The 27,097-nt window shown below is 44.3% G+C and overlaps 2 protein-coding genes and 1 pseudogene across 2 annotated transcripts in view; 1 reads left to right on the top strand and 2 right to left on the bottom strand.

Annotated features, from left to right (window-relative positions):
• Positions 1–27,097, top strand: part of LOC105486901 (zinc finger protein 823) — a 317,208-nt gene that overhangs the window by 12,426 nt on the left and 277,685 nt on the right. The gene's annotated exons all lie outside the window — the stretch shown is intronic.
• LOC105469483 (zinc finger protein 433-like) lies at positions 814–25,562 on the bottom strand. Its single transcript, XM_071087546.1, has 4 exons — positions 25,373–25,562; positions 8,877–9,003; positions 8,614–8,674; positions 814–8,051 (listed from the first exon to the last, which is right to left on the bottom strand). The coding sequence occupies exons 1-4, from the start codon at positions 25,373–25,375 to the stop codon at positions 5,252–5,254; spliced, it is 2,991 nt and encodes a 996-aa protein (XP_070943647.1). The 5' UTR covers positions 25,376–25,562; the 3' UTR covers positions 814–5,251.
• Positions 18,820–21,328, bottom strand: LOC105469419 (probable ribosome biogenesis protein RLP24 pseudogene; annotated as a pseudogene).

The following is a 27,097-nucleotide window of genomic DNA, read 5'->3' as shown; positions in this document are numbered from 1 at the left end:
GATAATACTGTGAATTGGAGAAAAAGAGTTAATGTTTGGAGATTTGGCAAAGAAATTGAAATTTTCCTAACATTACTGCAAGAGTTAGGCTAGGGTCACAGGGTTGAGGATTTGAGACCCTGCATCCCATACATGAGGAAAATGCAGGGAGAAACCAGTCCCCATGGGCAATGTAAAGAAATCAAAAGCAGCAATTGGACCGAAGTGTTTGTAAGTGCACTAAGGTTCTACCTAAGGAAGCGAAATACAACTAAAATGCAATTCTTCTAAATTTTTCTGGTAACTACAAACCATGACTGGGTGATTCTCATTCATAAATTGCCATATGCTCAAACTGTTTAATTTTTAACAGTGCCTCCGTTTAATTTTTTTTGTTGTTGTTTACCTATATATTATAAAGGACATTACAAAGGATATAGATGAACAGCCAGATGATGAGAATGATAGAGCAAGATGTGGAGGTGGGGGATAGAGCCTCCCCGCTGTCTCTGGGCGTACCACCATCCCAGCCTTGCGATGTGTTCAGCAACCCAGAAGCTCCTTTTTTTTTTTTTTTTTTTTAATGAGACGGAGTCTCGCTGTGTCGCCCAGGCTGGAGTGCAGTGGTGTGATCTCGGCTCACTGCAAGCTCCACCTCCCGGGTTCACGCCATTCTCCTGCCTCAGCCTCCCGAGTAGCTGGGACTACAGGCGCCCGCCACCACACCCGGCTAATTTTTTGTATCGTAGAGACGGGGTTTCACCGTGTTAGCCAGGATGGTCTGGATCTCCTGACCTCGTGATTCACCCGCCTCAGCCTCCCAAAGTGCTGGGATTACAGGCCTGAGCCACCGTGCCCGGCCCAGTTTAATTTTTAATAGGAAAAAAAAGTACTGGGGGCCCCACGGACCGCAGTTTCTCCCACACGAACCCTACACCCAAGGCAGAACTCTCCTTATGTCAAGTGTGGCCCCCGCACAATCTGGGAAGACGCGAGGTTGCGGGTGCGGAGCTGCCCAGAGAGGGCTCTGGGGCCGCAGTCGCCAGGCAGGGACGGGACGGGACGGCCAGGGTCCCGGCTGCTGGACCAACCCCACCTTGTGGCCGAGCTGTGCCAGAACTTGGGTCCCAAACCCCCAAGTTGCCTGCAGGGGACCTGGGATCCTGTCACAGCCGGTTCCGGCCGTTTCCAACCAGCCCCTGCCAGGTCTCAGGTAGCTGGCCCCGAACACTCACCATTTCCAGGCTTCCAGGTGTCCTGGCTTCTTCTCTAGGGCTCCCGTGACTAGTGCAGGTCACAATGCAGGCGACAAAACGACAGAAGTTGTGGCGTAGGGACCTGCTCCCTTTCACAGCGGGAAAGACTGGATCCCAACCTCAGTGGCAGGGTCACCAAGGTAAGAGCGGGAATGCATCCCCATCTTCCCAGGATGGACAGTTGGCAGGGCCCCGCCCCAGTGCTCCTGATTGGACAGGGGTCCAGGCCCCCATTCCCTCATCCATAAGTGACAGTAGAAGCCCTGGGTAACTGGACCTGCAGAGCGGGAGGGGTTCTAGCTACAATCTAAGGGCCAGCTCCCTCCCTGCAACTTGGTCATTGGATATTTTCATTTTAGTGAAATTTGATCCCGATTTTTAGACAGGGCACTATCTTTTTCCTTACTCAAAGGGTTGTTCCTGCTCCTTTGGTCTCCATTGGGGTTACTAGTGTGTACTGGGAATTCCAGACTCAGTGTCCAGCGGAGCAATCTTGTCACCTCAGAGCCCGAGGGGAACCAAGATCAGGCCAGGCATGATTGGACCAGGAGGGAGAGGCAAGTGTTCTTCAGGGGGCGGCAACTGGGGATGAGACATGGCCAAGGCTTTCTCTCATAGCCCCCATCCCCTCCTCACAGTGTGGAAACGCTCCCTCCTTCCAGACCTTCACATTCACCAGCAGGAAACTCTTACCAGGTGACACTCTTAAGCTTCTGAGCTAAACAGTCAACTTCATAAATGGTTTCTCCAGGTGAGGTCCAAACAATTCTGTCTCTGAACCTGACCTTCACAGATTTTCTTCATATATACAGATAACCGTCTGACCCCAGGGACCCTCTGCATGTCAGAACCAAAACACTGTTCCTGAATATGGCCCCAGGCTCCAGGGGTCCAACCACAGAAGGGACAGCACCCTGCCAAGGGCATCTGCACATGAGTCTCCTGCTTTTCAGGGCTCTGCAGCTTATCAGAATCCACACTTCTGGAGCTACTCCGAGCAGCTGGAGGCCACTTGCAGAATAGGTTGGGCTGCCCAGGAAGCACCCATGGGAGCTCCATTTCCCTCCTTCTGCAGCCTCCATACTGGCCTTAGCCTCTGTTACCCCCTGCAAATTGACAGTGGTACCCGAAGGGAGGGACAGTGGATGGGTGGGGGGAGAGGCCACTCGAACCGTTGGCAGGCCAGGCCTTTCAACAACTACCTGTGAGGCCAAGTGCCATGGCTCAAGCCTGTAATTCCAGCACTACAGGATGCCAAGGTGGGAGGATTGCTAACAACCCAGAGTTCAAGACCAGCCTGAACAAGGTAAAACCCCATCTCTACAAAAAATACAAACATTATCTGGGTATGGTGTCACATGCCTGTAGTCCTAGCCACTTGGGAGACTGAGATAGGAAGATCACCTGAGCCCAGGGAGGTCAAGGCTGCAGTGAGCCATGATCCCGCCACTGCACACCAGCCTGTGTGACAGAGTAAGACTGTCTACAAAAGCTATTAAAAGACAAATTTTTAAATAATTTAAAAAATTAGCTGGCCGAGGTGGCCTGTACCTGTACTTCCAACTACTGAAGAGGCTGGCAGGGCCAGGCACAATGCTTCACACCTATAATCCCAGCACTTTTGGAGGCCACAACAGGAAGACTGCTTGAGCACAGGAGTTCAAGACCAGCCTGGGTCACATGGCAAAACCTCATCTCTTCCAATAATACAAAAATTAGCCAAGTGTGGTTGTGAGCACCTGTGGTCCCAGCTACTCAGAAGGCTGAGGCTGGAGGAGCCCAAGAGTTCAAGGCTACAGTGAGCTATGATTGCACCACTGCACTCCAATCTGGGTGACAGAGGGAGACTTTCTTTAAAAATGAATACCCATGAGGAGAGTGAAAGCTATGAACAATTCACCAGTGGCAACAGGTCTCCTTCCTGTACGTGTTTAACACCTGAGTTTACTTATTGGAGTAGTTCTCAATGAGTTACATTCCACCTTTTGGAGTTACCACAATTTTTGTATTTAACTTTTTTGTATTACTTTGACCAGGGTCTGATTTGAGTAAAAGGTTTAAGAGGCCTGTAGAGGCCAGGCACGGTGGCTTACACCTGTAAGCCCAGCACTTTGGGAGGCCAAGGTGGGCAGATCATGAGGTCAGGAGATCGAGACCCTCCTGGCCAACATGGTGAAACCTTTTCTCTACTAAATATACAAAAATTAGCTGGGCGTGGTGGTACATGCCTGTAATCCCAGCTACTCAGGAGGCTGAGGCAGGAGAATTGCTTGAACCAGGGAGTCGGAGGTTGCAGTGAGCTGAGATTGCACCACTGTGCAATAAGTCTGGTGCACAGAGACTGTCTAGTGACAGAGACTGTCTCAAAAAGGTGCGGGGGCGGCGGGGGAAGAGGCCTATAGAAAGGGAGACATGTAAATAAAGAGAAAGAATGTAACTTATAACTTAGGTTCACATTCCCAATTACTACACCTCTTACATAAAATTTGGTGCTTTGCAAATAAAGTGAGTGCTGATTTTGTGGGATCAGACATAAATAGCAAGTGTTCTTAATCACATATAATCAACCATAAATAAGAATAAACTGAGGCATTACAAAAAACACTCAAAATTCCCAGATTAAGAGCAAGGTGCTTTTTCTCACATGAAAGTCCTGGGTGGCACCAGTCACTACACAATGCAGGAGAGAAACAAGCTCCCATCTAGTTGGTTTTCAGGGAAGCATAGTAAATGTCAGGCTGAATCATGAACAGGGTCACTGCCACTAGAACAATGCTTGCAAAAGAGTATAGACCTTAACTCACTCTATAGATTAGGGAGTTGACCATCAGAGTATTTCCAACCATGACAGTTTGAATTAGTTCTCTGGTGATCATTTACTAATATTTGAAATAAAAAAGCCAACTGGAAATGTACCTTTAATGTGAATCATCTGGCAACATCTCTGGAGAACTACGACTCTGAGAAAAGGAAAGTCAAGGATTTGGAGAATACTCTTAATTTGCAAGCAAGAGAATCAGAAAAAATGGGCTGAAGCAGGTGGCCACACACTGCTCTCCCTGTGTGGTGCCTCTAATATGTGACTGACACCTTCCCTGTCTGTGCCTATGAAATCTCATTAAGATTGGCTGTAAGTGGCAGGGTACAGTGGCTCACACCTATAATTCCAGCACTTTGGGAAGCCGAGGTGGGTGGATCACTTGAGATCAGGAGTTTGAGACCAGCCTGGCCAACATGGTGAAACCCCATCTCTAAAATTAGCCAGGTGTGATGGCGGTTGCCTGTAATCCCAGCTACTTGGGAGGCTGAGGCAGAATTGCTTGAACCCGGGAGGCAGATGTTGCAGTGAGCTGAAATCATGCCACTGCACCCCAGCATGGGCAACAGAGCAAGACTCCATCTAAAAAATGAAAAAATTAAAAAAAAAAAGATTGGCTATAGATGAATTGTATCAGAACCATCTAAATATCTAAATACATCCAGATTTAATTGTCCATTCACTGGTAGCTCTTCTCAACTCAGAAATAAATTATCTCACAGGTCCTTTCCCTACTCTTTTTCTATGTTTCAAAGGAATGGGGATAATTGAATGCATATTAACAGAATGTATCTCTTCATGTCGCTGACACGAACCGGAACAAATGAAAGCTTTGCCACATTGCTTGCATTCACATGGTTTCTCTCTGGTGTCTGTCCTTCCACCATTTTGAAGGTTCTTGGCAGATGTGAAGGCTTTCCCACAATTCTTACATTCATATGGCTTCTCTCCAGTGTGCATCCTTCCATGTATAAGTAAGGAAGAGAAATTACTAAATGGTTGTATACACCCCTTACATTTAGCGTTTCTCTGTAGTGTATCTTTTCATGCATTCAAAGCTCCATGGAAGATATGAAAAATCCTTTCCCACGTTGTTTATTCATAGGGCTTTTCGCCAGTGTGTGTCCTTTCATGTCTACAAAGGGAACAAGAAAAACTAAATACCTTCTCACATTCCTTACATTCATAAGGCTTCTCCCTAGTGTAGTTTCTTTTTATGATGTAGAAAGGAACCGGAACTATAGAATGATTTCCCACATTCCTTACATTCATAAGGCTTTTTTCCAGTATGAGTTAGTTCATGTATTCGAAGGCTACTCCAATAACGATAGACTTTACCACACTGTTTACATTCATAGGGTTTCTCCCCAGTGTGAGTCCTTCCATGTATTCGGAGGCTTGAGGCACATCTGAAAGATTTCCCACATTGCTTACACTCATAGGGTTTCTCTCCAGTGTGAGTCATTTCATGATATCGAATAGAACTGGGTAAATTAAAGCCTTTGCCACATTGCTTACACTCATAGCGTTTCGCTCCAGTGTGACTCAACTGATGATATCGAAAAGAAATGGGAGAAACATAGGCTTTCCCACATTGCTTACATTCATGGGGCTTCTTTCCGGTGTGACTCCCTTGATGACGTTGAAAGGCACTGAAATAAATGAAGGCTTTCCTACATTGCTTGCATTTATAGCGTTTCTCTCTAGTGTGAGATTTTTCACGTGCTTGAAATGAACTGGGAGAATGAAAGACTTTTCCACATATCTTAGATTTATGGGATCTCTCTCCAGTATTCATGTGTCTAGAAAAGCTTCTAAGATGAGAAAATCCTTTGCCACGTTGTTTATGTTCATAGCGTTTTTTACCTATGTGTGTCCTTTCATGTCTCCGAAGGGAACTGGAAAAACCAAATACCTTCCCACATTCCTTACATTCATAAGGCTTCTCTTTTCTGTGACTCCCTTCATGCTTTTGAAAGGATGTAGGATTATCAAATGCTTTCCCACATTCCCTGCATTCATATGTCTTCACTCTAGTGTGGACCCTTTTATGATTTTGAAAGAAATTGGAACTATAGAATGATTTCCCACAGTTCTTAAATTCATAAGGCTTTTTTCCAATATGAGTTAATTCATGTATTCGAAGGCCACTCCAGTAACGACAGACTTTACCACACTGTTTACATTCATAGGGTTTCTCCCCACTGTGAGTCCTTCCATGTGTTCGAAGGTGCGAGGCAGATCTGAAAGCTCTCCCACATTGCTTACATTCATAGGGTTTCTCTCCAGTGTGAGTCATTTCATGATATCGAATGGAACTGGGCAAATTGAAGCCTTTGCCACATTGCTTACACTTATAGCGTTTTGCTCCAGTGTGACTCAATTCATGACACTGAAAAGCAGTGGAAGAAATATAGGCTTTCCCACATTGCTTACACTCATAGGGGTTCTCTCCAGTGTGGCTCCTTTGATGATGTTGAAAGGCATTGAAATAAATGAAGGGTTTTCCACATTGCTTGCATTTATAGCATTTTTCTCTAGTGTGAGATCTTTCACGTGTTTGAAATGAACTGGGAGAATGAAAGACTTGTCCACGAATCTTACGTTTATGAAGTATCTCTCCAGTGTGTATCTTCATGTGCCTAGGACAGCTTCTACAAAAAGATCCTTTCCCACGTTGTTTACATTCATAGGGTTTTTCAGTGTGTGTCCTTTCATGTCTCTGAAGGGAACTAGAAAAACTGAATACCTTCCCACATTCCTTACATTCATAAGGCTTCTCTTTTCTGTGACTCCTTTCATGTTTTTGAAAGGATATGGGATTACCAAATGCTTTCCCACATTCCTTGCATTCATAAGGTTTCTCCCTAGTGTGGATCCTTTTATGATTTAGAAGGAAACCGAAACTATAGAATGATTTCCCACATTCCTTACATTCATAAGGCTTTTTTCCAATGTGAGTTAGTTCATGTACTCGAAGGCCACTCCAATAACGACAGACTTTACCACACTGTTTACATTCATAGGGTCTCTCCCCAGTGTGAGTCCTTCCATGTATCTGGAGGCTTGAGGCACATCTGAAAGCTTTCCCACATTGCTTACATTTATAGGGTTTCTCTCCAGTGTGAGTCATTTCATGACATCGAATGGAATTGGGCAAACTGAAGCCTTTGCCACACTGCTTACACTTGTAGTGTTTCACTCCAGTGTGACTCAATTGATGATATCGAAAAGAAATGGAAGAAATATAGGCTTTCCCACATTGTTTACGTGCATTGGATTTCTCTTTAGTGTGAGTCCTTTGATGGTATCGAAAGGCACATAAACTAATAAAGGCTTTCCCACATTTCTTACATCCATAAAATTTCCCGCCAGCGTGAAGCATTCTACGTCTGTGATAGAAACCAAAAAAACGGTATGTCTTCCCAGAACCCTTACATGCATGATGCTTCCCTCCTCTGTGCATTCTTTCATGTATTTGAAAGGAAGATACATTATTAAATGCTTTTTCACGTTTCTTACATTTGTAAGGTTTCTCTACACTGTGAGTCCTTGCATGCATTTGAAGTTCTGAGGTGCATCCGAAGGGTTTTCCAGATTGTTTACATTCATAGGGATTCCCTCCAGAGTGAGCTCTTTTATGTCTATGAAAAGAAGTGGAAAAACTAAATGCCTTCCCAGAATCCTTACATTCATAGAGTTTTTCTCCAGTGTGTGCAATTACATGTCTGCGAAAGTAGGGGAGGTAGCTGAAGGCCTTCTTACAGTATGTACATTTATATAGCTTCTGTCCATATTCCTGATACTCATATGGCTTGTGTCCAGTGTCAGTTCTGGTGTGCTTATTAAGGGATAAATGACCTATGCCGACCTCACACACATTCCTTTCACATGATGCTACTCCAGTTTTCTTCTTCAGCATGTCATCCAGAACCTGGGTCAAAACTTCTCCACGCTGATGACCTTCACTTTCAAATAGTCTCTCTTCCATAAGACCTCTGTGAAAAATGAAAAGCACACTTAATGGGTTTATCAGTGATCTTTATATTCATTCACAAGTCTTACACTTGCATTTTTAACATGATCCAGCAAAGTGTAGGTTTTCTACTCTGTCTGAATTGTATGAACATGAATGGACCACATGGTCTACAAGATGGCCCAGCCATATCTATTATCAAAAAATAGATATGGGGCTTAATACTATTTCCATGTAAACTACTGTACAAATACAAAACCTCTTTGTCTTTTAATTTTGTTTCTGAGTGAGAATCTTGCCCTGTTGCCCAGGGTACAGTCCAATGATGTCATCATGGCTCAGTGTAGCCTGACTCCTGGGCTCATGCAATACTCTGGTCTGAACCTCCCCCTCCCAAAGGGCTGATTATAGGCTGGACACCATGGCTTATGCCTATGTCACAAATAAATGCATGTTTTTAGAGAAAATATTCTAAGAATAAATACAATGGAACTCAGCTTTTTTGTTTGTTTCCTTCTTTTTAACATTTCCTCCCATTCTAAAATTTTCTAGAGACAGTGCTTTGTCTTGTGAGTGCAGATTACCTTTGGTTGCTCCTGGGATTTTTGTATTCATTTTCAATGTTCTGGTCTTTCCATTTCTTCCCTAAAATACAGACACAGATACACAGGCCTGAATTAGTATAAAATTATGAAATAATTATTTGATTCTATGTTTATGATACACTGCAACCATTCCTCATTTATTCATCAAAGTATTGCCTGTCCATATTCCAAATTACTCAACAGAACTGATGAATGAGAAACACTTCTCTAATTCACTGAGTGAGTAATGTTGTCACCCTTACCTATAGAGGCCAGGTTCCTTAAGGTTTCTTGCATCACTTCTTGGTAGAGATTCTTTTGGGAAGGATCCAGCAAAGCCCACTCTTCTGGAGTGAAGTTCACAGCCACATCCTCAAAGGTCATTGAGTCCTGAAACATCCCACATGTGTAGAGAAGGATGGGTGAGACTGATAACATTGGACATCTATACCCTATTCCTAAGAAGTTCTCACAATGTTGTGGACTCCAAAGATTTCATTACTTGGACATCAGACCTCTTACTCTCTGCCTATACTCACTTTCTTCCATAAAGCAATTCTGATGCTACAATTTAACCACGGGGTAAAGCAACAGCAGAACAGGAAAATGTGTGAGTTTCCGGTGAATCCACATAAAAAGGTGTGCTGTCTGGGCTGCCCCTAATGTCTGTTTGTAGTGTGGGTCTGTAGTGCCTGCTGTAACCAAGTCCTGTGAATTCGCATGCAGAAAAAAGTTAACATAAGGAGTCTTGAGGCTGTGTATCCTTGAAAATGTCTGTTCCCAAGTTTAAAATTTGATGATATCTAGGAAGTAGATTTTGTTCTAAATACCAATGACAGAAACAAACAACTGGATTTTGTGAGGGGTCCATCAATCTAACTAATAAGACAGTTATAAATAGCTAAAAAAAACGAAAACAAAAACAAAAACAAAAAACCGAACGCATGAGAAGAAGCGATTCTGGGGATCTCTGCTTGGGTAGTAAAGCCTAAATTGTAACCAAATTGCTCATAGCTGAATGTCAACAAGGTTGAGAAGTAAAACCCCAGGGTGCCCAATCGTAACAAAAAGGCAAATATTTATCAAACATAAAAATGTTTGTGTGAACAGGTGTGGTGGCTCACGCCTATAATCCCAGCACTATTGGAGGCTGAGGTGGGCAAATCACTTGAAACCAGGAGTTTGAGACCAGCCTGGGCAACATGGTGAAACCCGTCTCTACTAAAAATAAGAAAATTAGCTGGGTGTGGTAGAACATACCTCTAATGCCAGCTACTTGGGAGACTGAGGCACGAGAATCACTTGAACCCAGGAGGTGGAGGTTCAGTGAGCTGAGATCGTGCCACTCTATGTACTCTAGCATGGAGGCAGAGCGAGACTCTGTCTGAAAACAAAAACAAAATAAAACAAAACAAACTTTTGCTTATGAGAGGCCACCATTCACAGAGGGAGAAGGCAAACATGTGCTCTGTCTCAAGGATTATTAATGGTTCAGCCTTTCTGGAAAATAGTATGATAGTGCCTTTAAAAATAACAAAATTACGGCCAGGAAAGGTGGCTCATGCCTATAATCCCAGCACTTTGGGAGGCCGAGCAGGGCAGATCACCTGAGGTCAGGGATTTGGGACCAGCCTGGCAAAAATGGCAAAATCCTGTCTCTACTAAAAATACAAAAATTAGCCAGGTGTCGTGGCGCACACCTGTAATCCCAGCTACTTGGGAGGCTGAGGCAGGAGAATCGCTGGAATCTGAGAGGCAGAGGCTGCAGTGAGCCAAGATTGCGCCACTGCACTGCAGCCTGGGTGACAGAGTGAGACTCAGTCTCAAAAACAAACAAAATTACCATATCTTCCAGTGGCTGACTTGTAGGTCCGTTTATACCGAATAAAAAAAAAAAAAAAATAGAAAACCAGGTCATGGAGACATATTTGAAAACCACTGTTGACAATGGCCAAGAGCTGGATCCATCCACATGTCCACTGATGGTTGTATGCATACAAAAATGTGGTAGGCATCTAAATACAATGAAATATGATTTAATCTTAGAAAATAACACCCTGTCCCATGCTTTATGCATGAAAATTCACGATGCTATGGAAATTACACAATGGCAGTCACACACACACACACACACACACACACACACACACACACAAAACAGAGTATGATTCATCATAGATAAGTTATACAGAGTTGTCTAAGTAAATTAATTGTACACTTAAAATTGCTTAAGCTAGTAAAATGTAATTTTACTTTATAGTAATTAAAAATAATAAATTCACTTTGGGAGGCCAAGGCAGGTGGCTCACGAGGTCAGGAGATCGAGACCATCCTGGCTAACACAGTGAAACCCTGTCTCTATTAAAAATACAAAAATTAGCTGGGCATGGTGGCGCACACCTGTAGTCCCAGCTATTCAGGAGGCTGAGGCAAAAGAATTGCTTGAACCTGGGAGGCGGAGGTTGCAATGAGCCGAGATCGGGTCACTGCACTCTAGCCTGGTGACAGAACGAGACTCCATCTAAAAAAAAATAATAAACAAATAAATTACTGTCCTAAGTGTAAAACTACTTGACCAAAACATAGGCAATGGGCTGGGTGCAGTGGCTCACAGCTGTAATCCCAGGTCTTTGGGAGGGCAAGGCGGGCAGATCACTGGAGGTCGGTAGTTCGAGACCAGTCTGGCAACATGCTGAAACCCCGACTACACTAAAAACACAAAAATTAGCTGCGGGTGGTGGTAGACACCTGTAATCCCAGCCCCTTGGGAGGCGGAGGTTGCAGTGAGCCAAGATCATGCCATTGCACTCCAGATGGGTCAAGAGAGTGAGACTCCATCTCAAAAAAAAAAAAAAAAGATAGCCAATGTATTCCAATAACATTTCTCCAAGATACATCCAAATGACCACAACACACATGAAAAGGTGCTTAACATCAGGAATTATTAGGTGTACTTATTTTTTTTGAGTCAGAGTCTTGCTCTGTCACCCAGGCTGGAGTGCAATGGCGCAATCTTGGCTCAGTGCAACCTCAGCCTCCTGGTTTCAAGCAATTGTCCTGCCTCAGCCTCCTGAGTAGCTGGGATTATAGGTGCCCACCACCACACCCGGCTAATTTTTGTGGATTTTTTTGTTTTGTTTTATTGAGATGGAGTTTTGCTCTTGTTGCCCAGGCTGGAGTGCAATGGCACGATCTCAGCTCACTGCAAGCTCTGCCTCCCAGGTTCACGCCCATTCTCCTGCCTCAGCCTCCTGAGTACCTGGGACTACAGGTGCCCATCACACGCCCGACTAATTTTTTTTTTGTATTTTAGTAGTGATGGGGTTTTGCCGTGTTAGCCAGGATGGTCTCAATCTCCTGACCTCGTCATCTACCCACCGCGGCCTCCCAAAGTGCTGGGATTACAGACGTGAGCCAATGTACCCAGCCAACATAATAAAATTTTAAATACAGTCATATATGGCTCTGTGGGAAAATAAAAAACGATTAAAATCCTGCAACTCTTTCAAATATGTCAGGGTGGATCCATAATTGAAGATGTCCTTTAGGGAGGGAAAGCAGGTATTTTGGAATATAATGAGGGAACCATATATTTAGGGATTGTCATTCCTAAAAAGAGCCAGCTGCGGGAGTCTTACGGACTCCTTCCTTCCTTGACCAAAGGTGAGTCAGGCTGCTCAGGCCCTCTTCTTGACCCATTTTGTCCTTCTCATGCAGAGCCCAGTTACATCAAAAATCCTTCTAAGGGAGTTCAGGGAGAATGCCCCCAAAACTTGATACTCAATCAAATTCCATTTCCTCAACCCATGATAATTCATCAAGTTTCTCTTCCTTGACTGGGCATGGTGGCTCACGCCTGTAATCCCAGCACTTTGGGAGGCCTGGGCGGGCAGATCACCTGAGGTTGGGAGTTCGAGACCAGCCTGACCAACACAGTATAATTTTGTATTTTTAGTAGATACTAAAAATAGTATTTAGTATCTACTAAAAATACAAAATTCACTTTGGGAGGCCGAGACGGGCGGATCACAAGGTCAGGAGATCGAGACCATCCTGGCTAACACGGTGAAACCCCGTCTCTACTAAAAAATACAAAAAAAAACTAGCCGGGCGAGGTGGCGGGCGCCTGTAGTCCCGGCTACTCGGGAGGCTGAGGCAGGAGAATGGCGGGAACCCGGGAGGCGGAGCTTGCAGTGAGCTGAGATCCGGCCACAGCATTCCAGCCTGGGTGACAGAGCGAGACTCCGTCTCAAATAAAAAAAAAAATAAAAAAAAAATAAAAATACAAAATTAGCTGGGCATGGTGGCGCATGTCTGTAATCCCAGCTACTCGGGAGGCTGAGGCAGGAGAATCACTTGAACACGGGAAGTAGAGGTTGCGGTGAGCCAAGATTGCACCATTGCACTCCAGCCTGGGCAACAAGAGCAAAACTGCGTCTCAAAAAAAAAAAGAAAAAGTTTATCTTCCTTGTTTTGAGACAGAGTCTCACTCTGTCACCCAGGGTGGAGTGTAGTGGCATCATCTCAGCTTACTGCAACTTCCACCTTTCAGGCTCAAACGATCCTCCTACCTCAGCCTCATAAGTAGCTGGGACCAAAGGTGTGTACCACCACCCCCAGGTAATTGTTTGTATTTTTGGTAGAGATAGGGTTTTACCATGTTCTTGAGGCTGGTCTTGAACTACGATTGCTGAGCTCAAGCAATCCACCCGCCTCAGCCTCCCAAAGTGCTGGGATTACAAGTATAAGCAAATGCACTTGGCCCCTTTTCTTTTTTTAAAATGTACAGCACACGGTATTCCCAGTATTACTCTCATACAAGTAATAACCAGACCCAATCCTGGTAGGAACTGAGATCAAAAAAGATTAGGTGCATTCAGGCTGGTATGGCCATATGCTTTTCAATGTCTTGCTGGTATGGTGTCCTTTGAAACACAAGTTTAAAATTTCAATGCAGTCTAAATTACACATTTTTTCTTTGTTCCTAGTGCTTGTGTTGTCACATCATAGAATCTTTCCTAAATCCATGATCATGAATATTTTTGAATGGCACACTGTAGCATCAAGAGGGTAAGATTATCCTTTGTTCCCATGGGAGGATGAGAATGGGGTATTTGAATAATTCTGCAGGCTGACATAGAATTGAAACCCACTATACATTGGAGACTAAAACTATATAAATTTAGTATACTATAATGGCATATTACATTAAGCTGTTTACCATAATGCCATTTATATATAAAACAGCTATATACAACATTACAAGTTATATATAATATTTACCAGTTATCTATCATAACTATATACTATATATACTTCATTTGTGCATGTATATACATATGTATATATATATGCATATTATAATGCTAGACTATAATACTATACATTAATATCTCTTTAAATGTTAACACACAAAGCCTCAACAATACACTTGCAAAGAGAATCCACCCATATATGACAACATCTGTACCCCATGATAAAGTGGGATTTAATTCGTGGAAGCAACACTGCTTAACATTTCTAAAAATCAACTTATACAATGCACGACAGTTACAGAATCAATGTCAAAAACCACAATCCAAACACATGCAAAAAAAAAAAAAAAAGTGACAAACCTCAACACTCCTTCAAAATAGAAATCAGGAATACAAGGGAACTTCTACAACCTACTATAAAATATGTATAAGGGTTGGGCACAGTGTCTCACACCTGTAATCCCGGCACTTTGGGAGGCCGAGGCAAGCAGATCACCTGAGGTTAAGAGTTCGAGACCAGCCTGACCCACCCAGTGAAACCCTGTCTCTAGTGAAAATACAAAATTAGCTGGGCATGGTGGCGCATGCCTATAATCCCAGCTGCTTGGGAGGCTGAGGCAGGAGAATTGCTTGAACCCAGGAGGCAGAGGTTACAGTGAGCCACGATGGCACCACTGCACTCCAGCCTGGGCAACAAGAGTGAAAACTTCGTCTCAAAAATAAATAAATAAAATGTGTATTAAAGTGCATAGTTACCATCCACTGACAGTTAACAACTCAATATAACTAATCAAACCTACAAGCTAATTATTTTCTCCAAATTGTTAAGCCAACACAGGCAAGCACTAAGGAAAGATTTTAAAAAGTAAAAGGAATTCAGCAAAACCAAACCCTGCCTGTTTACCAAAAACATCACCAAAAACTGGCACTTTCTGCTCAGTGACATGTTTAGTGGCCCCATTACCTTGACTGTACAAGCGTAGCATAATCATTTGTTCGTGAAACAGAGACTTGTAAGACTGGTCATATGAGGGTTTAGCTATCTCTTACTTTTTATCAGTGCAATTGACCTATCTGTGAAGAGGAAGAATACTTAAATATGATGAGAAGATTCTATGGAACTTAAATTTATTAGTCCACATATCTAATAATTAGCCTAACTTAACAGGTATTAACATTTTATCCAGTGAACTAAAAATTTTAGTTGAGGTGACCTCACAGCGCAATATAACCTCAAAATGATTTTGACTAAGACGTACTAGTCAAAGTAAACTAATCCTTCTTCTTAACAGTAAGTTTATCATTAACCTTCTCCTACTTATTCCCACCATTCTCACTATAGTATTCTTAACATTTGTTGAATGAATAGTTGAGGTTACATACAACTCTGCAAGGGACCTAACATCATAGGCTCATATGGATTATTCCAACCCTTTGCCAAAGCAATAAAGCTGCTCATTAAAGAACCACTACAAGGCCGGGCGCGGTGGCTCAAGCCTGTAATCCCAGCACTTTGGGAGGCCGAGACGGGCGGATCACGAGGTCAGGAGATTGAGACCATCCTGGCTAACACGGTGAAACCCCGTCTCTACTAAAAATACAAAAAAACTAGCCAGGCGAGGTGGCGGGCGCCTGTAGTCGCAGCTGCTCGGGAGGCTGAGGCAGGAGAATTGCGCGAACCCGGGAGGCGGAGCTTGCAGTGAGCGGAGATCTGGCCACTGCACTCCAGCCTGGGCGACAGAGCGAGACTCCGTCTCAAAAAAAAAAAAAAAAAAAGAACCACTACAGGCTGGGCATGGTGGCTAATGTCTGTAATCCCAGCACTTTGGGAGGCCGAGGTGGGCAGATCATCTGAAGTAAGGAGTTCGAGACCACACTGACCAACATGGGGAAACCCCATCTCTACTAAAAATACAAAAGTAGCCATGCGTGGTGGCACATGCCTGTAATCCCAGCTACGGGGGGGACTGAGCAGGAGAATCGTTTTGTAAAAACTAAAGTAGAGGTTCCTCTTCAAAAACTTTCCTCCCTATCTAATTAAAAATAAATTATGCCGGGCGCGGTGGCTCAAGCCTGTAATCCCAGCACTTTGGGAGGATCACTAGGTCAGGAGATCGAGACCATCCTGGCGAACACGGTGAAACCCCGTCTCTACTAAAAAATACAAAAAAAAAAAACTAGCCGGGCGAGGCGGCGGGCGCCTGTAGTCCCAGCTACTCGGGAGGCTGAGGCAGGAGAATGGCATAAACCCCGGGGGCGGAGCTTGCAGTGAGCTGAGATCCGGCCACTGCACTCCAGCCCGGGCGACAGAGCCAGACTCCATCTCAAAAAAAAAAATAAAATAAAAAATAAATAAATAAATTATAACTTATCTTAAAAGCAAAATTTATTCAAAAACTTATACTAACGTTCTTAAATATCTACTCACCGTAATAAGCAAAAATCAATATACTTTATATTCTTAACTCCCACAATTTAGCCTAAATATTTGCCCTGGCATGCTTATACTGGTCCGAGCAAACATTAAGTCATAGCCTGTTCCTCTTCCTTAAAGGTGTTTGTACCTTTCTCAACATTCCACAAGTTACTTCTTCCTTTATTCTCCCCTGTCTTTGCCTCTCTTAAAAAGTTCTAAGTTATTTAGCCAATCAGAACAAATACAAAATATGAGGTCCCGTTCCAGCCAGTGGAAACCAAACACAGCAGTAAGGTGGACACATCAGGTTATAAATAACCCTATCTCCTTTGTTCAGTATACTCTAGTAACAAAACTGCTAACAAATGTACCCTTTCTGCAGAAAGTATTAAAATGGCCTTACTAAAAAAATTTAATTTATGTTCAAATGCTATTTCTTTACAGCACTGGGAAACAAGCATCTCAAACAGCTTGAACCTGGAAGGCAGAGGTTGTGGTGAGCTCAGATCGCGCCATTGCACTCCAGCCTGGGCAACAAGAGCGAAACTCCATCTCAAAAAAAAACAAAAACAACAACAACAACAAAAAACAGAACCATTACAACCACTAATGCCATCCATCCATCCTCCTTTATACCATCACACCTACCTCGCCCTGACCCTTGCATATGAATCCCTCCCTAACCCCCATTTCTTAATATAAATACAGGAGTATTATTTATTGTAGCCCATCAAGTTTAGCCATCTACTGCATTTTATGATCAGGATGAATATCCAATTCAAAATACGCACTAATTGGCACACTCCAAGCAGTAGCCCAGACGATCCCATAAGTTGCCTTAGGCTGGGCGCGGTGGCTCATGCCTGTAATCCCAGCACTTTGGGAGGCCGAGGCGGGCGGATCACCAGGTCAGGAGTTCGAGACCAGTCTGACCAACATGGTGAAACCCCATCTCTACTAAAAATACAAAAAATTAGCTGGGCATGGTGGCACACACCTGTAATCCCAGCTACTCAGGGGGCTGAGGCAATAGAATCACTTGAACCCAGGAGGCAGAGGTTGCAGTGAGCCAAGATTACCCCATTGCACTCCAGCCTGGGGGAGACTCTTATCTCAAAACAAAAACAAAAACAAAAACAAAAAAAAACAGTTGCCTTAGCCATTCCTTTTCTATCAGTTTTCTTGATAAGTGGGTCATTTCCTTTATCAACTCTTATCACACAAGAATTTGGATAATTTTATCATCACAACCCCTGGCCATAGTAGGATTCATTTCAATGCTAGTGGAAACTAACTGAGCCCCAGTCCACTTAGAAGAAGGCAAATCAGAACTAATCTTGGTCTTCAATGTCTACTATCCCTATTTTTCATTGCAGAATACACTAATATTAATATAATAAACGCCCTAAATACTACTATTTTACTAGGAGCATTACATGATATAGTCACACTAGAAATATACACAATTTTGTTACTAAAACACTTATATTAACAATTTTAGCCGGGCGCGGTGGCTCAAGCCTGTAATCCCAGCACTTTGGGAGGCCGAGACGGGCGGATCACGAGGTCAGGAGATCGAGACCATCCTGGCTAACACGGTGAAACCCCGTCTCTACTAAAAAATACAAAAAAACTAGCCGGGCGAGGTGGCGGGCGCCTGTAGTCCCAGCTACTCAGGAGGCTGAGGCAGGAGAATGGCATAAACCTGGGAGACAGAGCTTGCAGTGAGCTGAGATCCGGCCACTGTACTCCAGCCTGGGTGACAGAGTGAGACTCCGTCTCAAAAAAAAAAAAAACAAAAAAACAAACAAACAAACAAACAAAAAAAAAAACAATTTTAGGCTGGGCGCAGTGGCTCATGCCTATAATCCCAGCACTTTGGGAGGCCGAGGTGAGCGGATGACTTGAGGTCAGGAGTTCGAGACCAACCTGGGCAACATGGTGAAACCCTGTCTCTACTAAAAATACAAAACTTAGCCAGGCGTCGTGGCGCGTGCCTGTAATTCCAGCTGCTTGAGAGGCCAAGGCATGAGAACTGCTTGAACCCGGGAGGCAGAGGTTGCACTGAGCTGAGATCACGCCACTGCATGCCCAGCCTGGGCAACAGAGCAAGACTCTGTCTCAAAAGAAAAAAAAAGAAAAACAATTTTATTCTTATGAATTCAGGTATCATACCCATGATTTTGGTATAATCACTTATGTGTTTTTTTTTTTTTTTACTTTTAAATTGGTTTTACATGCAAAGAATGAACAGATGTTTTCCCCTAAATTCTACTTTTCAAAAACAAGAGTTTGTTTTTTTGTTCTTTGTTTTTTTTTTGAGACTGAGTCTCACTCTGTTGCCCAGGCTGGAGTGCAGTGGTGCCATCTCGGCTCACTGCAATCTCCACCTCCTGGGTTCAAGCGATTCTCCTGGCTCAGCCTCCCAAGTAGCTGGGACTACAGGCACGTGCCACCATGCCTGGCTAATTTTTTGTATTTTTAGTAGCGACAAGGTTTCACCGTGTTAGCCAGGATGGTCTCGAACTCCTGACCTTGTGATCTGCTCTCCTCGGCCTCCCAAAGTGCTGGAATTACAGGCATGAGCCATCATGCCTGGCGACAAGAACTTTTTAAAAGAAAACCACATAATAGATTTTAAAAGGCAATGAGATTCCTCTGCTTCTAGATCATTGCTAGTCTAGAAAAATAAAGTTTGTTCTACCAGGAATCACAAGTTAGAACTGAGTATTCTCCAAAGTGGAAATTCTAGAGTGCAGTGCCATTCCAGGCAAAGATTATTCAGTTCTCATCCCCAATATCCACAACTACCTATCAGAATGATTAAACCAGGTCAAAACAGTGCAGCATGAGGCTTCATCAAACAATGCCATTATGCTCTTCTAAGATGCAAATAAACCCAAACAGGAAATACTAAAATCAAAATAATATTTGACATTGTCATACAAATTGTTAGGTCCTTGTTGTATTTCCCTTCTATAACTTTACATAAATATTTTACTCCAAATAATATTTTATTTTATACATCACTAGCCATGAATTTTTGCCATTAGTTATTATATAAATGCTGCCAAGTGCCATTATCCAAATGGTATAACCATGTTATGTCCACAATTCACTTCTATAGTTATAAGTAGAATTTTCATGATTTTACATAAGTACATCTATCCGTGAATATTTAACACTGAGATGCAATCTAATATCCGTAATATCTGATGTTTTGTAGATAGCAATGTAGGAAAAATATATTTTAATCACTTTTCATTTAAGTGACCTTATATAAAAAATAAACTAAGAATTTAGCAGTTCTAATTCTCCAAGGGGCTTTTTCAAATGTACATAAAGAAATGGTTACAGAGATTTTTAAGAAGCATATTCCATGTCCACATCCTGTTGTAAATGCTGTACCATTTTCTCTTCCAGCTGCTTCCCTTTGCCTGCAAAAGGAGCTAGGATAAGATGGATGTTTTGCTTGACTTCTTTGATATCCTGAGCTTTCTGTAGCTCTTTATTTTTCTTCAATCAGTTTATTATAAATTCAGCTTGCCATTTCTGTTTGATCTCTTCAACTCTCTTCATTGCATCAACAGTTTTATTCCATAGCTCTTGCTGGTATTTGATAGGTTCATTTCTATGTTTCTCAAATTCAAATGAATTTTCCACTGTAAGCTCTTTACTGGTTGCTTTCCGGAATGCTTTCGTCCACCTAACCTTGTGAGGATTGCACTTCTTTTTAAAGTTTTTATGACATGTAGATTTACAAAACCTGAACACCTTGCAATTGTTGCAGAAGAACATCATGCCATGGCCAGGGTAGATGGGCCCCAAACAGAAATAACACTTCTTGATACACATGTTGAACCCGCATGGGTCCCCACCGACCAAACGCCCAACTTATGCATCTTCTGTGAAAAAACCGTTTACCCCAGACACGAGCCCTGTGTGTATGATATATCTCAATGCCCATCCTAATATCTAGTATCCCACCACAAACATAAAAAATATGTATGATAAAATGGTTACTTTAATAGAACAAATTATGGAGGTTTAAACCTTCTTATTACTAGAACTGTAGGAACTGAAGTCATTCCTGAGAATTCCAGATTCTCCATGGTACCAAGGACACCATATCCTACAGTAGGGTCAGTTAAATAAGCTACCCAGCCCATACCTTGAAAATGCTGGTTTATATCCTTCCCATTCAAATTCATCCCCTACATCTCCTCACTATTCTTTTTATACTATTTTCACAGAGACTCTGACTACAATAATGGACTCACATTGGCTCCTAATCTGAATGAGGTTAGAAATACGCTAGCCATTATCCCCATTCTAACTGAAAAAGTGCCTGTTCCACAGAAGTCACCACCAAAGTAGTTCCTTACATAAGCAACAGCATCTCTAATCCAAGGAGATCCTAGTAGTTATCAACAACAGTATGATACACTCCAGACAATGAACAATCACAAAAGCCCTAAACCAAACAGTATCCCTTATAATTATCATAGCACTGTTGATAAAATTAGGACTATCCCCCTTTTACTTCTGAAGTAATGCAAGGGGTCTAACTAATATCAAGTGTAATTCTCCTTACATGACAAAAACTAGCACCAATCTCCATTTTATTTCAAGAGTACCCATCAACAGACTTAAGCATACTATGGGAGATTGCAACACTATGGGAGATTGGTTAAGGGGGCCTTAACCAAACAACTCTGAAATATCTTGGCCTATTCAGCAATTGCTCACAACAAATTGAATAATCACAATTTTAACATCTAATCCTTCTTTCACAATCCTAAACCTATCAATTTATGTAAATCTAGCAATTACAATATTTATACTATTTAACCTAATATACACAAGACATTATTATTATCTACATATGTAATAAATTACCACTCCTAACTTCCATGATTCTCCTCACTCCCTAAGGGGGTTACCTCCAGCTATAGGATTTGTGTGCCCAAATAGGTATAGGGTAAATCCCGAAGTGCTGAGATCACAGGAATGAGTCACCATGCCTGGCCAAATGTAATTTTTATTTTTTATTTTATTATTTATTTACTTTTATTTTTATTTATTTATTTTTTTGAGACAGAGTCTCGCCCTGTCACCCAGGCTGGAGTGCAGTGGCGCAATCTCCACTCACTGCAAGCTCCGCCTCCCGGGTTCACGCTATTCTCCTGCCTCAGCCTCCTGAGTAGCTGGGACTACAGGCACCCACTATCACGCCCGGCTAATTTTTTGTATTTTTTTTTTTTTTTTTAGTAGAGACGAGGTTTCATCGTGCTAGCCAGGATGGTCTTGATCTCCTGACTTCATGATCCGCCCACCACACTGGGCAACACATAGTGAGATCCCATCTCTTTAAAATTTTGTAAAACAAAGACATAATAAATCTGTTATCAAGCCACAAAGACACAAAGATACTTTAAATGCGTATTTTTACATGAAACGAAGAGGTCGAAATGGCTACTTATAACATGATTCCAAGTACATGACATTCTGGACAAGGCAAAACTCTAGAGGCTATAAAATCATCAGTTGTGCAAAGGGATTAAGGGGTTAGTAGAAGAGAGGGAGGGGAGTGTGATGACTACATGAAGCAAAAGGGATTTTTAGGGCAGTGAAACTCTTCTGTATAAGACTGGTGGGTATAGGCCGAGCACAGTGGCTTGCACCTGTAATCCCAGCACTTTGGGAGGTCAAGGCAGGTGGATCACCTGAGGTCAGGAGTTCGAGAACAGCCTGACCAACATGGTGAAACCCCATCTCTACTAAAATACAAAATTATCCAGGTGTGGTGGCAGGCACCTGCAATCCCAGCTACTTGGGAGGCTGGGGCAGGAGAATCACTTGAACCCGGGAGACGGAGATAGCAGTGAGCCAAGATCACACCATTGCACTCCAGCCTGGGCAACAGAGTGAGACTCCATCTCAGTAAATAAATAAGACTGGTGGGCCAGGTGTGGGATTACAGGTTGGGATCATGCATGTAATCCCAGCACTCTGGGAGGCCAAGGCGGGTGGATTATCTGAGGTCAGGAGTTCGAGACAAGCCTGGCCAACATGGTGAAACCCTGTCTCTACTAATACAAATATTAGCCGGCACCTGTAATCCCAGCTACTTAGCAGGCTGAGGCAGGAGAGTTGCTTGAACCCAGGAGGCAGAGGCGGCAGTGGGCCGAGATCGAGCCACTGCACACCAGCCTGGGCAACAAGAGCGAAATCCTGTCTCAAAACAAACAAACAAAAAACAAAAACAAACAAAACTGGTGGGTATATGACACTTGTAGTTGTCAAAATCCTACTGCCATCCTGCTCACTGATGTGCTCAATGACGGTTTCTCGTCAACACTGTATTGTATCATTCCCCACCGCACTGTGTACCCCACATACATTTTGATTTGCTTCACCCTGTTGGGGTGGGTTTTCATTGTCCTGTGGAATCATATTCCTCATTCACTAGTCTGAGAGAATCCAGACGACAGGAATCATTTCTCTTTTCCTTCAATAGCACCATCCAATTGGCTGACTAGCCACGTTTCAAAGTAACAGAAACTGGAGTTGGAGGAGAAAAGCTGAGCACGGCAAGGAGTTGGCTAACTAGATGAAGAGTGTACCAGTCATCTCCTTTCACCCCGGAAAATTCAGTGGCTCTCTTTGGAGGCCCCACCCCCACACCACACGCTAACTTGTGGGAAGAGTGGCCCCAAGGGTGATACTCTCTAAACCCTCCTAGAGACATGGCAAGTGTGGGCATGTTGGGGTAGCCCCGGGCAGTTCTAAACCCCAACATCAGGGAAAGATAGGAGGGGTCTCCTGAAGACACATCACCCCACAAAGTTTCCAAAGGGGAACTGAGGCAAGAGAATAGGGTCTGGAGGCAGGGAACTTAAGGCCAATTTGTGCCGAGTTCCTAAAGCTGAATCAAGGAAAAACACCAAAGTCTGGGGTCAGGGAATCTAAGGCCAATAAATGCTGACTTCCCAAAGCTGGATCAAAAGGAAAACACCTGGGTCTGGGGGCAGGGAACCTAAAGCCAATTAATGCCAACTTCCAAAAGCTAAACCAAAAGGAAAAATCCCATCTCACCCATGGGATCAAAGACTACTCTCTCCTTACAACCCTTCCCCTTCCACCTTCTCAGATGGAAAGGAAAAGTGTATCTGCATAGGGCATCAATTAACCTCAGCCTTTAATTAGCCACGGACCAAATCCTTCATCCAGGACTAAATCCTACGTCAAGAGAAGGGGTAGCCGAAAGGGACCTCAAAAGGAGTACTTACAACCTAGAAAACTTTGTAACTGAGTCCTTGAGCCACTTGCTGGGCCCACTCCCATCTTGGAGTGCTTTCTCCCTTTAATAAATCTCTGCTTTTCTGTCGTTGCTTCCTTCCTGTGTTTCGTTAGTTACTTTGTTAGTGCGTTTTGTTCAATTATTTGTTCAAAATGCCAAGGACCTGGACAGCTCACACTCACAACCTTCTTTCAGGTAACAAAACCTCAAGTGCAAGATATTTGGAGCAGGTGTTTGTGCCCTAAGGAAAGATAACATGAGGAAAGGAACAAGGGTTTTTTTTCACTGGAGTGTCAAGATGTTATTTTCTACTTTCCTCTTATGTGAAATGTTCAGAAACAGAAATATTTTTAAAAGTCACCCGTGGTTCTGTTAAAAAAAAAAATTAAGAAACCATTAAAATGCTTCATCTGTTTGAAGGAAAGGATGAATATATTGTACAATATAGAACAGATAGGCCGGACAGCTGGCTCACGCCTGTAATCCCAGCACTTTGGGAGGCCGAGCTGGGTGGATCACTTCAGGTCAGGAGTTCGAGACCAGCCTGGCCAACCTGGTGAAACCCTGTCTCTACTAAGAATACAAAAATTAGCCGGGCATGGTGGTGGACGCCTGTAATCCCAGCTACCCTGGGAGGCTGAAGCAAGAGAATCGCTTGAAGCCAGAAGGCAGAGATTGCTGCGACCGAGATGGCACCATTGCACTTCAGCCTGGGTGACTGAGGCTCCATCTTAAAAAAAAAAAAAAAAAGGACAAATAGTTGATAATACTGTGAATTGGAGAAGGGAAGTTAATGTTTGGAAATATGAGAAGGGAACTGAAAATGTAAGATGCTACCGCAGGCCTTTAAAGAGTTAGGCTGGGGTCATAGCGGGGAAGATGTGAGACCCTGCAGACCACAGATTTGGAAAATGGAGGGGGAAACCAGTCCATGTGGGCAGCGGGAGAAACCTTAAGTAATCGGACTGAAGTGTGCGCAGTGCACTAAAGTCCTACCTGAGGGCACTGAAATCCAACTCAACTGCAATATTTCCACGTTTCTGGTAACAAACCACACACCATGACTGCGCGCTTCTCATTCATGAATTCCCATTTGCATAAACTCTTGAATTTTTATCAGTGCCTCTTTTTTTTCTTTTTTTTTTTTTTTTTTTTTTTGAGGTGGAGTTTCACTCTTGTTGCCCAGGCTGGAGTGCAGTGGTGTGATCTCGGCTCACCGCAACCTCCACCTCCCGGGTCCAAGCGATTCTGCCTCAGCCTGCCGAGTAGCTGGGATTACAGGCACACGCCACCACGCCCGGCTAATTTTGTATTTTTAGTAGAGGCGGGGGTTTCTCCATGTTAGTCAGGTTGGTCTCGAACTCCTGACCTCAGGTGACCCACCTGCCTTCGCCTCCCAAAGTGCTGGGATTACAGGCGTGAGCCACCGCGCCCTGCCATTTTAACTTTTAAGAGGAGAAAAGACGACTGGGGACCCCACAGACCACCGCTTTTCTGACGCAAGAACCCCACACCCGAGACGGGATTCCCCCCATGATCCTCCCCAAGGCCCAGCACAATCTGAGGAGACCCGCGGCTGAGGGCTCGGAGTTGCCCAAAGGGGTCTCCGGGACCGGGGCCGGGGCCGCAGTCGCTGTGCAGGGACGAGACAGGATGCCCCGGGTCAGGGATGCCGGCCCAGCCCCACAGACCCCGGAGTCGCCGCGGGGAGGCCCGGGACCTGCCACAGCCGGTTCTAACCAGCCCTTCGCCCCCGCCTCAGGATGCCTGGCCCCACACACTCACCATGCCTGAGCTCCCAACTTTATTCCCCAGGGCTCCTGCGACTAGAGAGGAACACAGCGCAGGTGACAGAGCGACAGGAGCTCTGGCGGAGAAACCTGGAGCCTCTCAGAGCCGAGAGTTCATAGAGCCAGAGAGTTCCAACGGTCGTTACCACAACAACAAATGAGACCGGGGGCGTGCGCCGGAGTCTCCTTCCCAAGAAAAACGGTTGTCAGGGTCCCGCCCCGGCGCTCCTGATTGGACCGTGCGCCCCGCCTCGCCCTCTGAGCCCTGAGTGACAGCAGAAGCCCGGGATAATGGGGCCCTGCGGCGCCAGACTGGTTCTATTCACTTCCTTTTTAAGGCCCATCTCCCTCCTTGTGCCCTGATCCTTGGATATTTGCATTTCCGCCAAACTTTCCTGAACTTCATTTATATATATATATGATTGATTGGTTGATTGATTAACTGAAAGGGGTCTCGCTCTTCTCGCCCAGGCTGAAGGTGTAATGGCGTGACCTCGGCTCACTGCAACCTCTGCCTCCCGGGTTCAAGCGATTCTCCCGCCTCAGCCTCCTGAGTAGCTGGGATTACAGGCACCTGCCACCACGCCCAGCTAATTTTTGTTATTTTTAGTAGAGACAGGATTTCACCATGTTAGTCAGGTTGGTCTCGAGCTCCTGACCTCAGGTGATCCGCCCGCCTCGGACTCCCAAAGTGCTGGGATTACGTGAGCCACCGCGCCTGGCCTTTTTCCTGAACTTTAGAAAGGGCACTGACCTCTCCTTCACTCAATGGGCTTTCTCTGCTCCTTCCTCCTGCATCAGGTCACAGGTGTATGCAGGGGATTCCAGACTCAGTGTCTGATGGGGCGATCTGTTTGCCTCAGAGCAGGAGGGGAACCGAGACCAGGCCAGGCACGACTAGACCAGGAAAGAGAGACAGATGTCCTCCAGGGGCACAGGAATAGGGGATGAGGCATGGACAATGCTTCCTCACACATCTACCATCTCTCCTCACAGTATGGGAACACTCCCTCCTTCCAGAACTTCATTTTCTTTTCTTTTTTCCTTTTTTTTATTTTTTATTTTTTTGAGACGGAGTCTCTGTCCTCCAGGCTGGAGTGCAGTGGCGTGATCTCGGCTCACGGCAAGCTCCGCCTCCCGGGTTCACGCCATTCTCCTGCCTCAGCCTCCCAAGTAGCTGGAACTACAGGCCCCCCGCCACCACGCCCGGCTAATTTTTTGTATTTTTAGTAGAGACGGGGTTTCACCGTGTTAGCCAGGATGGTCTCCATCTCCTGTCCTCGTGAGCCGCCCGCCTTGGCCTCCCAAAGTGTTGGGATTACAGGCGTGAGCCACCGCGCCCGGCCAGAACTTCATTTTCAACAGCAGGGAACTATCCCTTGGGGTCAGTTTAAGCTTTTGACCTAAATAAACTGTCAACTTCATAAACCCTTTCTCCAGGTGATGTTTCAAACAATTCTCTCAAACTGACCTTCACAGATTTTCTTCCTATATACAAATTACAGCCTGACCCCAGTGACCCTATGCATGCCAAAACCAAAAACACTGCCCTCCAAATGGCCACAGGCTCCTGAGATCCAACCTCAGAAATGACAGAACACCTCCACACCCCCCCACCTGCCCCCTGTCCCCCACCCCAAATGCATCTGCACTTGGGTCTCCTGTGTTTCAGGGCTCTGCAGATTCTCAGAATCCACTCCTGGAGCTGCTCAGGAACACC

The sequence above is a fragment of the Macaca nemestrina genome, chromosome 20, assembly GCF_043159975.1.
Source record: "Macaca nemestrina isolate mMacNem1 chromosome 20, mMacNem.hap1, whole genome shotgun sequence".
Classification (NCBI taxonomy): Eukaryota; Metazoa; Chordata; class Mammalia; order Primates; family Cercopithecidae; genus Macaca; species Macaca nemestrina.
This window is presented reverse-complemented; position numbering and strand designations above follow the sequence as displayed.